Source organism: Somniosus microcephalus, chromosome 23, assembly GCF_052327205.1.
Source record: "Somniosus microcephalus isolate GS21.2 chromosome 23, FLI_Smic_1.0, whole genome shotgun sequence".
NCBI classification, from domain to species: domain Eukaryota; kingdom Metazoa; phylum Chordata; class Chondrichthyes; order Squaliformes; family Somniosidae; genus Somniosus; species Somniosus microcephalus.
The window spans coordinates 18,553,642-18,568,009 of NC_141009.1; the positions used below are offsets into that span (position 1 = coordinate 18,553,642).

Consider the following 14,368-nt stretch of genomic DNA (forward strand, 5'->3'; position numbering starts at 1 on the left):
CCGGTCTGCTCGTGGTGCTTCCGATTGTTGGCAAGTTTGACCTGCAAGAGAAAGGACGGCCTCTAAGTGTGGTGTGTAGCCGTGATGTGGTGTGCACTGGCTCCCATGGTGGAATAGCTTGGCCAGTGTGTAGCCCTGATGTGGTGTGCACTGCCTCCCATGGTGGAATAGCTTGGCCAGTGTGTAAAGTGCAGAATGTGCAATTGATGCTCATGAATGTCCCATAGCTGCTGGCTGAGGGCTGGCCATTAGGCCTTTCAGGTCCCTTTGCCCATCGTGTCAGGTGTACATGCAAGGATGAGGAGGAGACTGGAAAGGGTACTCACCCTGACAATCCTGGTCAGGTCATTGTACTTCTTGCGGCATTGGACCTTGTCCCTGGGGACATCGCCGCTGGCCGACACCCTGGTGGCGACCTCCCTCCAGGCTTTGGTGTAGACGCTGGTGGTAGGCTTCCTGCCAGTGTCCGGGAACAAGATGTGCCGTCTCCTCTCCAAGGCCCTCACCATGACACCCAAATCATGGGCTGAGAAGCGCAGGGCGTGCTCACGGGCCCTTTGAACCGTTGCCATGGCTCCTTGTGGTCAGCAGCAGTGTTCAGGCCTAGCTGGAAAGCTGCAGTGTGCAGGGCGTGGCAGCAGAGCAAGTCGACCCTTACCCCTTTAAGAGCTGGCCGGCGCCACGGTGTCTGCTGTCAATCAAAAAATTACCGCACCCGCGCTGCGCCCCGCCTCGGCCCTATCCCTCTGCACCGCCGGCTTAGCGCCTAAAGATAGTCGTGCATCGCCAGTTTTAGCGCTCCAGCAACCTCTTAGGGCGAAGCTACTGAATATCGGCTAAGGGGGCGCAACTTTAGCGCCCGCCCGACTTTAGCGCCCCAAAACTGGCTATACTGAATTTCTAGGCCCTTGTCTTTGTTGTTAACACATAAGGAGTAATTTTCTGAGTGTGTGGCTCCCAGTGGGGATCCCATTAAAGGATGGAAAATCAAGGACAGTGGACTCCTGAATTTCTGATATACACTATCAAGAGGCAAATCTGGGAGCCCTAACTGGGAAAATTACCACCATAGTACACTTAGGGCTGGATTTTGTCAATGGAGGCGAGTTGGAGGTGGGACTGCTGCTTGTCGTGTAAATGTCCCGCCTCCAACCTCGCCTGACCATTCAGAGGGATTGTCCCCTGATTGAGCTTGTTAAGTCCGCCCTGCGGGCTCAGCAAGCCAATTCGGGAAGAAGTCACTGACAGATCACGTCAACGTCTGTCAAAACTTCTTGAAAGAAGAATTGACAGCGTTTGACAGCTCTGTGAAACTGTCAAACGCTGACATTCTCTTGAGTGTGATTAGTTTTTGTGGTGAGGACTGAAAAAACATTGTAAAAAAGTAAATTTCAGATGTCTGATGGATCGGAGGGTCCATCAGCCATTACCTAAAATTGACAAGGTGGATGTCCGCTCTCCCGATCCAGCACGGCTAAAGGCTACAGAAGTAAAAAAAGGTAAGTGAACACGTTTTTAAACTTATCACTCACCTTGCATACTTACCACTCCACACTTGCACCCATCACTCACCTCTCTTACTTCCAGGTGCTTCTGACTGCCGCAGAACTCCTCCATGTCTCCTCCAACCCGGCGGGGTTCTCCGAGGTCGGGAAGCCTTCAGCTGTGAAAGTAAAATGGCACTAATCCCTTTTTCTGCCTGTTAACTACCTGTTAACAGGCAGTTAAAAGGATTAAAAGCCTTTCCCGCCTCCAGGAGACGGGACCCGAAGCTGCACATCTTCCCGCCTCCTGGCAAAAAGGCACGGAGGCGGGATGGGGGCGGATTTGCCATCCGCCCCCACTTTCTCCGATTTTACGTGCTATCCTGCCTCCATGCCCGCCTCCTCGGGGCTTGGAAAATCGAGCCCTTAGAATGGTAGATTTTATGAACTTGCGCTATTAATGTGGAGCTTTGCTCACTAACGCGCATGCCAGGATTTCGAGCATATTGGTTTGCTGGATAAGCACATGAGGGAGAAAGGAATAGAAGGATATGCTGATGGGGGTTAGATGAAGTAGAGTGGGAGGAGACTCGTGTGGAGCATAAACACCGGCACAGACCTGTTGGGCTGAATGGCCTGTTTCTGTGCTGTAAATACTTTGTAGTTTGTTCAGAAGTCAGGTTGGGCCTCAACTGCAGATTTACACTACACAAGTTTAAAATTGGTGCAAAGGGGGAACCGCTTCACACTAACGCTCCATCTGTAGTGTACATTAACCCTCAAGCGAGCTCCACTTCACCCGTTGACACTTAGTAACCCATGAACCCTTTCCCTCCATCCCTCAGTCCCCCTCCACCCAAGAACCTGCATTAAAGTTTTACAGCTGCAAATGTATTTCAAGGCGACATTCACTAAAAGAATGCAGCAGGTGTATTTTTCCATTTTGTTCAGTATCTGACTTCAATCTAGAAAACGGCATACTTTGACTGGCAGTTTAATTTACAAATTACGCAAAGGAATCAGTCAGCGTTTCGCTCGCTCTGTTTTTTGATGGTCTGTGAATGAAGCTGCCATTCAATCCAGGGAGTTGTTTTCCTGATTGAAACTAGACTCTAAACAAAATTAAAAGTTCATGAAGTGAACATTTCACTTTATTAGCACTGCTGAGCTACCTGTCATTCCAAGTCATGGTTGCCACGAGCTGGTTTTGTGCTTCTAATTCATATGTATAGCAAATATATGTGCCAGGAATTTCTGCTGGGGTTTTCTCCATTTCCTGCTATACCTTTGGTAGAAATCCAGCCATTTAAGACTGAGATGGGGAGGAATTTCTTCACTCAGAGGGTTGTGAATCTTTGGAATTCTCTGCCCCAGAGGGCTGTGAATGCTGAGTCTTTGCGTATATTCAAGGCAGAGATAGAGAGATTTTTGGACTCTAGGGGAATCGAGGGCTATGGAGATCGGGCAGCAAAGTGGCGTTGAGGTCCATGATCAGCTATGATCTTATTGAATGGCAGAGCAGGCTCGAGGGGCCGTACGGCCTACTCCAGCTCCTATTTCTTATGTTCTTAAATGGCGGGAATAGCTGTTTCCGCTGCTTCTACAGCGCTTCTGCCAAAGTTATGGTGGGATTGATGGAACTCCATGAAAATTCTATCCTATAATATGGCACTGAGCCAGTCAGCACTGGGGATAAAAGAATCTACAAAAAGGTTGCAGCCTTCAACCCAGTGCATTCCACAGAACTGCCTGCAATATTCTTGATGTCTCTCTGAGTCTCCAATCCACAAACCTTGCCCTGAAAATCAGTTTACAACAGGCAAGAGTCCGCGAAGGAATGAAAATAGCAACTTCTAGAAAAACACCCATCGATGCCTCAGATTGACAATATGTCGTCTAAAGATCTAGTGAGGGGGGAATATTTTCTGTATTCTTGCTTTTTAAAAAAGGTTTCCTATTTGTTGATGGTTATTCATCTTTTGGATGAGATGTTAATCCGAGGCCCCGTCTGCTCTCTCAGGTGGATGTAAAAGATCCCATGGCACTATTTCGAAGAAGAGCAGGAGAGTTATCCCCGGTGTCCTGGCCAATATTTATCCCTCAACCAACATCACTAAAACAGATTATCTAGTCATTTTCACATTGCTCTTTGTGGGAGCTTGCTGGGTGCAAATTGGCTGCCGTGTTTCCCACATTACAACAGTGACTCCACTTCAAAAGTACTTCATTGGCTGTAAAGCGCTGAGACGTCCGGTGGTCATGAAAGGCGCTATATAAATGCAACTCCTTTTTTATAATTTAATAATACTAGCCGGTCTCTAGTGGCATTGTTCCGGCATCTAGAGGACAGTTACAAGGGCCAATTTTCCTGGGAAGGCACTGTTCAGGAGTAGTGTGTGTACAGCAGTGGCTGGGCAGAATTGGAGTGTCTGGAATTCCTGGAAGCGCTCATTAGAATAGAGAGGTCAGACTTTGGATGTACATGGAGGCGTACAATTGATGGAGAGACCCAGGTGACAAGAATTTTGGATATGCCTTAAGGCCCGACCTGCTTAAATGGGCACGGGTCAACAGGAGGCAAAATTGGCCAAATTACTGCAGAATCCTTGTTTACAGGCCCCGAGGTTCCTGGAAATTGAAAATTGGTTAACAGACAGGAAACAGAGAGTAGGAATAAATGGGCCTTTTTCAGGGTGGCAGACGGTGACTAGTGGGGTACCGCAAGGATCAGTGTCTGGGCCCCAGCTATTCACAATATATACCAATGATTTCGATGAGGGAACCAAATATAATATTTCCAAGTTTGCTGATGACACGAAACTAGGTGGGATTGAGAGTTGTGAGGAGGATGCAAAGAAGCTTCAAGGCGATTTAGAAAAGTTGAGTGAGTGGGCAAATACATGGCAGAGGCAGTATAACGTGGATAAATGTGAAGTTATCCACTTCGGTAGGAAAAACAGAAAGGTAGAGTATTATTTAAATGGTGATAGATTGGGAAATGTTGATGTACAAAGGGACCTGGGTGTCCTTGTACACCAGTCACTGAAAGCAAACATGCAGGTGCAGCAAGCAGTTAGGTAGGCAAATGGTATGTTGACCTTCATTGCAAGAGGATCTGAGTACAGGAGTAAGGATGTCTTACTACAGTTATACAGGGCCTTGTTGAGACCACACCTGGAGTACTGTGTGCAGTTTTGGTCTCCTTACCTAAGAAAGGATATGCTTGCCATAGAGGGAGTGCAGCAAAGGCTCACCAGACTGATTCCTGGGATGGCAGGACTGTCGTATGAGGAGAGATTGGGTCGGCTAGGCCTGTGTTCACTAGAGTTTAGAAGAATGGGAGGGGATCTCATTGAAATGTATAAAATTCTGACAGGGCTAGACAGACTGGATGCAGGGAGGTTGTTTCCCCTGGCTGGGGGGTCTAGAACGAGGGTCACAGTCTCAGGATATGGGGTAGGACATTTAGGACTGAGATGAGGAGAAATTTCTTCACTCAGAGGGTGGTGAACTTGTGGAATTCTCCACCACAGAAGGCAGTTGAGGCCAAGTCACTGAATATATTTAAGAAGGAGATAGATAGATTTCTAGACACAAAAGGCATCAAGGGGTATGGGGAGAGAGCGGGAATATGGTATTGAGATAGGGGATCAGCCATGATCATATTGAATGGTGGAGCAGGCTCGAAGGGCTGAATGGCCTACTCCTGCTCCTATTTTTCTATGAAAGAAGCTAAGTGAGTGGTTTGGCTCCTCCTTGTAGCATACAGCCTTCAAAATTAAGGTACCTGATGGTTTTATTAATAATACTTCACACATGTTCTTGACTGAAGCCTGCTTTGGCATGTGTGCTCTTTCTTGGTTTTAAAATTCTATCCCTCGATAACCTGGGCCAGGCTACCACTGCATTTGTGGAGAGTTCACAGACTGTAGAGGAAGCACCCAGAGTCCAGGCTTGAGAGCTGTCTCGTATCCCAGCACCACATTCTGGGGACACAGCTTGTGCCAACCTATCCCCCTCCCAGTTCCCTGTCAGTGGGAGATCACTTAGAAAGAGCATGAGGATAGGTAGACGTGCATCCGCAACACCACCATGGAAACTGTGGGTAAAAGGGAAGCACCATGGTAGACACAATGGGCTCGATTTTCCAAGCCCCAAGGAGGTGGGAGTGGTGGGAAAATTGCAGAATCGGGGGGCAGGGACCCATCCCGCCCCCAACCCGCCTCCGTGCCAATGTCCCAGGAGGCGGGTACCCGACCTGTGCTGGGAGCCGCCTCCCCGAGGCGGGAAGGGGATTAGTGCCAATTAACTGCCTGTTAACAGGTAGTTAACATGCAGTTTTTTGCCTAATCCCTATTTTTAACCCTGAAGTGTGGGCTGTCCGACAGCTCCGAACCACGCCAAGTTAGTGAGGCGGACCGTCGGTCTGCAGGGGTTGGAGGGGTCGAGATGTCCGTTGTGCAGGTGAGTGATGGGTGCATGTGTGCCGAGGTAAGTGTGTGAGGTAAGTGTAAAGTGTTTTAATAAGTTTTACTTACCTTTACTTTCTCCTGCAGGCTTCCTTCCTTCAGTTCTCAGGAATCCCTCATCTCACCGGCAAAGAAAGCAGAATGGCCGCTGAACTGTCAAAAGCTGCAGCCTCTGCTTTCTGGTCTGGAGAGCTCGCTAACTGAGTCTGAGTAGAAGGACTCAAGTTAAAAGACAGATCATCAGTGTTTGACAGCTTCACAGAGCTGTCAAATGCTGATTTTCCATCTGTCAAAAGCTCTTGACAGATGAAATGTCAATCGCTGACGTCACCAGTAACCAGGTGTCCTTTAATTGGCCTGCTGAGCCCGCTGGGCGGGCTTAACAAGGTCAATCAAGGGAAAATAGCGTGGGTTGGCCACAAGTCGATGGAGGCGGGACTACAACCCAAAAAGTGGGAGTCCCGCCTCCAAAAGCTCCCCATTGACAAAATCGAGCCCAACGTTTATTAATAAATCACTATCGGAACTCGTTCATTGTTACATTTGTGTTTTTTTTTAATGTAGATGAACAGGAAAACTCTCTTCTCTCTTAGGCAGGCCATGAAAAACAAGTCTGGGTGTATACACTGAAGATTTGAGTGGAAGGATTCTCTTTTTATTGATTGTGGGATGGACTCTCCGCATACCCACCGACTGAAGCCTGACTGAAGCCTGCAGGAAGAAACAAAGGTAAGTACACTTTTTCTAACACTTTGCACTTACCTCAGATACTCACCTCTCCACACTTGCACCCATCACTCCCCTCCACAGCACACTTTTGGACCCCTCCGACCCCCCGCAGACCCACTACTCGCTTCACTGACCCACTACTCGCTTCGCTGACCTGGCGGGTTTTGGAGCCTTTGGGAAGCCCGCACTTGTGTGGGCTAAATGGTGATAAGCCTATTTTCTACCTGTTAACAGGCAGTTAAGTGGCTGTAATCCCTTCCCGCCTCCAAGGAGACGGGACCCGGCGCAGGATGGCTACCCGCCTCTTGGCAAGATGGCACGGAGGCGGGCTGGGGGCGGATTGGGCACCCGCCCCCAAATTCTGCCATTTTCCCAGCAGTCCCGCCTCCATACCCGCCTCCCCAGGGCTGGCAAGATCACGCCCTTTATGTCTCCATGTTCCCTCCCCAACTAACCAATGACAGCATCAAACCCATCTCCTGCTTCTGTCCCTCCCTACCTCCCCAAGTCTTATTTTCCACAACACCCTTCATCACAGCTGCCACACTTTTTCAGTCCCACATGCAGGATTCTGCCCCACAGCGAGACAGCGTCCAAGGAAAATAGGGAATTTCCTTCATTAGCATGGAGGATATCAAGATATTTCCTGTGACAGCACGTTGAGTGGGAGCAGCAGCACAGTGGCCAAGGCAGAGAACGCAGCAGCACCAAGAGAGCAGCCCGGTTGCATTAATCTGGACAGGTAACAGGCAAGGAAAGAAGGTAGCAAGCTGGCAGATGGAGGCGGGAGGAGATGATTGAGATGCACGTTAAGTAAGTTTTGAGACATTGGACCAATGCAAGGAATGGGGCTGAGAAATGAGAGGGCTTGAAGCTGACATCAGGCAGAAGCCAGCTCTGCCAATCTGACAAACATTAAAGGAAAGGCAAAAAGTTTAGATTCAACATATCAAAAACTGTTGACACATACATCAAATATTAATCTAGAATGGACAGCAGTCCAAGACAGACAACATTAAATATCAGTAACCTTATTGCGAACTTCTATACTCTTATTCCTCTGTCCTATTGTCTTCTTGGTTTCAGGTGCTAAACGGCCTCCTAAACCTCTAATATGGCGGGTAGGAAGCGCACGCTCATTACGAGTCGGAGGCCATATTGGTATAGGCAAAAAACCATCGTTAGGTCCTTTGCATATGCAAATAAAGGGCCCGCCACCTGTTTTAGACCCCTATATTGGGTTGCCCTGAGGCAGCCAGCCTCAACTCTTCGATCATCACTGTCACCCTCTCTCCCAATCCTGGACACTGATGCCCCTCACGCAATCCCCCTCTCCCGGTCGCCCCCCCCCCCCCCACCAGTTGCCTTTAATGACTTACCTGAGGGTCGCTGCTGGCGTCGCAGCCACCCGATGTTCGAATCCTCTTCTCTGGCGAGCTACCTGGGGACACCCATTAGGTGCCCACAGCTCACCGGTTCAACGATGAGGCCTGAGGCCCAATATTACGTGCGCCTCGGGCCTATCCAGTCAGGCGCAGGGATTGTTCCCATTTTTGGGCGTGCCCGAATTTCTAGGCCATTGTGTAATATTTCCTTACGAATTACGTCAGAAGGAATGACTTTTAATATATCTGCTGCCCTCTGTGGGCTGCTTATGACACATCACCTGGATTTATGAGCATATGCACAAGCTGATCTTGTGCCATTTCCGCCCACCCCTCCACCCCCCGCCCCGCCGTAAGCTTCTGTGGTTTGTGGCAGCCCTGTGTACTTTATCCAAAAAGTCTTTCTTCATGTATTAAATGTGGGCAAATTATCTGACTGTGGGGAATATCACAATATTACAGAGACTGGAGGAACCAAAAAAGCAGGCTTATAAACAGAGATCTAACTTTAAGTTATTACTCTTATGGTTGCAAATATCTGGGCAAAAAGTACTTTCTGCATAGTGTTACTGACTTAAAATGAGGGGCAAATGGACTGGAGGAGCAGAGAAAAAAGGCTGAATTTTGCATCTGGAATTTCTAAGTTAGGAGCAATTTGTCCTTTGTCAGAAGTTGGGATTTAGAGTAATTGAGAATTCTTCTCCATCTGCCAGGGCATTGCACATTTGCAAATTTAGAGAACCTCATTGGAGCACTTACAAACCTACTCTCAATAAAAGATCAGGTGCGACAAGATCCAAATTCAGGTTATAAGATTTCAAAGGGAAAGCAAAGGAACAAAGATATTGGATATTTGATACAGAAGAACTCTATGATATTACTGATCTATATTCTGGTCCACATTTTACAAAAAGTAGAGTGAATAAGAATCGATGAGATGATGTGGATTAATGGTTCACAAACTTTAAGTTGGCTGAAGGAAACAGATCAGATGCTGAACGATCATTCTGTTGCAGGTATGAGGCTATTCATTTGAGAAGGGTTATTATCTGGTCTGAATTGAATTTCTATATTTCATTTTATTAAAAGAGAAACTAATCAAAATTCAAAAGCTGGCGTCATATGAAGTCATTTGGAACAAACGCGATTTTAATCCTGGGCCGTGCAAGTTGCGCAGTGTGTGGAACACGCTGGGGAAAGCTGCCGGCAGATGAATCCAGGGCCAGAAGATGCTCAGAAAAGGTAAGTTTTTTTTACGGTATTAATGGTTTTCTTGTGGGCCAGGAGGAGCAGGAGCGCTCTTCCGGATCACACATGGAAACCTCTGACTGCCCCTGCCCTGGGCTTTCCCCCTATCGCCTCCCAACTCACCCCCCTCCCCGAAGACTTGCCTTAGCGTTACCTTACCAAATGGGGACCATTCCCTGGGGTCTCTGGCTGTGACCTCCTGGTGCCTGAAATCTCGCTCCTGCCCGTTGGCACTCTCGTCATTCCCACTGGGTTCTGGTGAGAGTCCATCCTGGAATATGGTGATGAGACCCAGGGTTAAAATATCTGAGGCCTCACGCCAGCACAGTCGTACGAGCTTGTCACTTGTCCCAACCTCCCAACCCACGCTACACTTGCACTCCATTAAAATCGGGGCCAGTGTCACCATTGTGTGCTGCACACAATGGGTCCACTACCAAAATGACATTTAAGTCTTTAGAATGTAAGTTCTTAAAGATGTACGTCCTCTGATTTTGTAAGTAACAGTGAAGTTGTATTTTTGCCCTCACGATTTGGTTTTGCTGCCTCTTTAAGTTGCATCTTTTGACTTTTTTTTTACTCCTTTTTTTCTTTTTATTTCTCATTTTTTTCATCACCTGCTGTTGAAAGTATTACATAGAATTTACAACATAGGCAATCATTGTCCACTGGGTGGAAACAACCACCCCGGATAGAATGGACATTACTCGGGGAATTCCTTCGACTCAGTGAATTTATGGGCGAGGAGGAATTGCAGAGCAATAATCAGAGGGAGGTCTGCCTCCAACTGAGGTGGAATGCGTTTTCACACAGCCTTACCATTGCGGCTTGGGCATGTCACAGGAGGTGTGTGCTTTCCCTACCTACGCTTCAACAGGAACACCTTTCTGCAGGTGGTGTTTGGGCCCTTGATGTGCCATCCTGCTGTAAAAGCAGAACAACAGTCTTCAGATGCTGGAAATTGGAGGAACACATGCAGGATGACAGATAGGTGCTCAACATTCCTGACAATCTGAGTGTCAGCAAGTGACTCTGCATCATGCAGCTAGGTTGCTTTACAATAACTTGAGCTGTGATGCCCTATTGAAAGATGTGAGTATGGCAAGGCATTTCAACTTCAAGCTGTGTGCCCTACTGGTTATGAATGATATGCAATGAAACAGTGACACGTTTGTATGAGGACTAGGCGTGGGTGAAAAAAAAGTATGGAACAGGTTAACAGGTAACATTTTGTCTCATGCAATCTTGGGCCAGCCTCCCGATTATATGGTACTGCCAAGTAATCTTGCATTGCCAGATTACTTAAAGTGTCTTTGTTATGAATCTTATGATCCATGAAGAAAGACTCATGAAATAACACTGGACGGCCAGCTGGTGGCGTCGTCCAAGGAGTATAAATACTCGGGCGTGGGCCCAGCTTGCCCAGGACATTGTGTAGACAGGAACTAGTGAAAGATAACTAGACCTCCATGTTTTGAAACAAGTTGATTATACTCAAACCAAGTGCGTAGTGAGTTTTATTACGTCAGTCTTCTTATGCATCTGGGGTCCTTTCACTTCACTGTCACTCTTCCCCAGCTCCAGCCTTGGCCCAGGCTGCTAAATATCTAAAACTAATTTTGAAGCTTTATAAAGGCCAAAACCATATTTGATTCCATATGCAGCCACTTACTTTTAAGCGCACACATTCCTTTTAACTTGGACCTGCTTGTCTGATAATTCTGTCTTCCCCGTTTGGCATAAGGTCAAAGATTTACAGGCAGCTATGAAAAATGATTCAAAAGAGCTGACCACAGAAAATTGGGTGCAGCCAGCTCACTGTGTTGCCTGCTAGCTTTGTTCCAGCAAGAGGCAAAAAAACTTAAATTTCACTGGTAGCAGAAAACATCTCCTTTAATGACCAGTCTTCGGAAATTTTTCATCCGCACTACAATTACGACAGCCGACAGAAACAAGTAAACTGTAGGAGTCTACGTACTCCTAGCAAAAAATACTGAACTCGGAGAGGTTCAACAGAAAAGGTTTAATTGTTGAGACTACATGTTGAACACAAAAATGGCGTCAGAGACTACACCAAGTCCGACTGCCTTTCATCAGTCCACAGCTTCGACTGCCCCTCCCCCACTCTGGGCTTAACTATGTTGCAGATCGAGTTTCTTAAAGGTGTGATCCTTCTTAAAGGCATGACGCCTGATTTATAGTCTACGGACCGAAAAGCGGATTCTGTCCTTTCTGTGATCGGTACGCCACACAGCTCCCCCCAGAATCCGCTAGTAGGGAGTGTACGAACCGGCGTGGCGGCTTGATGGCACGGCCGGAACGGCTCTTGGCGGTTGGTGTCGGGAGCGGGGCGGTCGGACGCGTCAGGCTCTTAGGCGGTCTGCCCCGCGGTGGGGGTTGGCCCACTTGAACGGGTTCGTCGGGCTCTAGGTGCGCCAGCTTGAGCCGGTCGACCGACACCTTGTTCTGCCGCCCACTTCGAGGAGGAAGAACTTGTTCCCCGTCTGGAGTACCTTGTAGGGTCCATCGTATGGGGGCCGTAGAGGTCCTCAGTGGGCGTCATGGCGCACGAAAACAAATTTGGCCATGTGCAGGCTAGGTGGTACGCGGGTTGCTGGCTCGCCGTGCCGGCCGGTGGGTACCGGAGCGAACTGTTGTGCTCGGTTGGCGAAAGCGCGGCGTTGCTGGTCAGCCGACCAGGGGGTCGTGGCGGTGGGCAGGAACTCTCCGGGTACGCGCAGCGGCTGGTCGTACACGAGTTCCGCCGCCGAGGCTTGCAGGTCTTCCTTGACCGCGGAGCGTAGGCCAAGTAGCACCCACAGGAGGCGGTCGATCCAAGCCTCGTCCTCGAGGCTGGCGTGGAGGGACGCCTTCATGGACCTGTGGAATCGCTCGCACAGTCCGTTGGCTTGGGGGTGGTAAGCCGTGGTGCGGTGAACGGCCACCCCGAGGTTTCGGGCGATGGCGGCCCACAGATCAGAGGTGAACTGCGGGCCTCTATCCGACATCATGTCGGAGGGGACGCCGAACCGAGCGACCCAGGTACCGATGAACGCCCTTGCGATGTCGGCGGTGGTGGTGGACATCAGTGGAATGGCCTCGGGCCAGCGGGTGGTACAGTCCATGATTGTCAGCAGGTGCGTGTGACCTTGTGATGGCGGCACGGGGCCGACGAGGTCGATGTGGACGTGGTCAAACCTTCTTTCTGGCACGGTGAACTCCTCGAGTGGGGCTTTGACGTGCTGGTGGATTTTGGCATGCTGGCATGCTATGCAGGATCTGGACCAGACGCGCACATCTTTGCGTAGGCCGCGCCAGACAAATCGGTTGGCCACCAGTCTAATGGACACGCGGGTGCCGGGGTGTGAGAGGCCGTGGACGATGTCGAACACCCGTTTTCGCCAGGACGCCGGGACTACGGGGCGGGGTTGCGCCAAGGAGGTGTCGCATTTGACTGTGACGGCGGACGGGCCGCAGGTGACATCGGTCAGTCGCAGCCCTGGGAGGGTTGTGGGCGCGGAGAGCAGATCGGGGTCGGTGCGTTGCTCCGCTGCCAGTTGAGCATAGTCCACTGCCAGGTGGGCGCCGTGGACGGCGGGGCGGGATAGGCAGTCGGCCACCACGTTGTCTCGACTGGAGACGTGCCGGATGTCCGTGGTGAATTCGGACACCACGGCGAGCTGGCGTTGTTGCCTGGCTGACCACGGGTCTGCAGATTTTGCCATCGCGAATGTCAGGGGTTTGTGGTCGACAAACGCAGTGAAGGGGCGGCCCTCCAGAAGAAATCTAAAATGGCGGACTGCCAGGTACAGTGCGAGGAGCTCGCGGTCAAAGGCGCTGTATTTGGCCTCCGGGGGGCGCAGTTGGCGGCTGAAAAAGGCCAGCGGTTGCCAGCCCCTGTCGACCCACTGTTCGTACACGGCGCCGACCGCGTGGTCGGAGGCGTCTGTGGTGAGGGCCACCCTGGCGTTGGGCTGTGGGTGAGCGAGCATGGTGGCGTCAGCAAGTGCCTTTTTGGTCGAGTCGAAAGCAGTCAACATGTCCGCCGACCACTCGATCGCCATTCTGTCTTTCTTACCCCGGAGGGCTTCGTATAGGGGCCGCATGAGGGAGGCCGCTCCGGGAATGAAGCGGTTGTAAAAGTTGATCATCCCCAAGAACTCCTGGAGGCCTTTGATGGTGGTAGGCCGGGGGAACTGCTGGACGGCTTGCACCTTGGCGGGCAGGGGAATGGCTCCGTCCTGCGTGATGTGGTGGCCGAGGAATTCGATCCTGCTGAGGCCGAATTGGCACTTGGCTGGACTGATGATGAGCCCGTGCTCACTGAGCCGCCGGAACAGGGTGCGGAGGTGCTCGATGTGTTCCTGCTTGGAGGAACTAGCTACCAGGATGTCATCCAGGTAGACAAAGAGGAACTTCAGGTCCCGGAGGACCGAGTCCATGAGCCACTGGAAGGCCTGGGCCGCGTTTTTGAGGCCGAAGGGCATTCGGAGGAACTCGAATAGCCCAAAAGGGGTGATTATGGCCGTCTTGGGAACGTCCGTGGGGTGGACTGGCACCTGATGGTAACCGCGCACCAGGTCGACTTTGGAGAAGACTGAGCGGCCGGCCAGTCTAGCCGAGAAGTCTTGAATGTGCGGTATGGGGTACCGATCTGGCGTGGTGGCGTCGTTTAGGCGCCGGTAGTCCCCGCAGGGGCGCCATCCCCCGTCGGGTTTGGTGACGATGTGGAGTGGGGAGGCCCAGGGGCTGTTGGAGTGGCGGATGATGCCGAGCTGTTCCATTGTGGCGAACTCGGCCCGCGCGATCTCCAGCTTGGCCGGGTCCAGCCTGCGGGCGTGGGCATACACTGGTGGGCCTGTGGTGGGGATGAAGTGTTCTACCCCGTGCTTAGCAACTTTCGCGGAGAAGGTCGGGTTGGTGAGGGCTGGGAACTCAGCCAGGAGTGCCGAGTAGTCGTCCGTTGAGCGGGCACGGCACTGCCACGCCATTTCGGTGGGTTGGGGGGGGGCCATGGCGCCCGGGATAGGTGACATGGTGTTCATGTCCACGA

At 50.6% G+C, this 14,368-nt stretch overlaps 1 protein-coding gene across 3 annotated transcripts in view; it reads right to left on the reverse strand.

The window, feature by feature from the left end:
- Positions 1 to 14,368, reverse strand: part of ak8 (adenylate kinase 8) — a 235,233-nt gene that overhangs the window by 28,382 nt on the left and 192,483 nt on the right. The window contains exon 13 of one of the 3 annotated variants that reach the window (XM_085965536.1): positions 6,457 to 6,664. The exons of the other annotated variants lie outside the window; for them this stretch is intronic. Within the exon in view, the coding sequence (XP_085821662.1) occupies positions 6,460 to 6,664 (205 nt within the window). The 3' untranslated portion in view covers positions 6,457 to 6,459. Of the gene's footprint in view, positions 1 to 6,456; positions 6,665 to 14,368 lie in introns of those variants that run through there. 3 annotated transcript variants of the gene reach the window in all.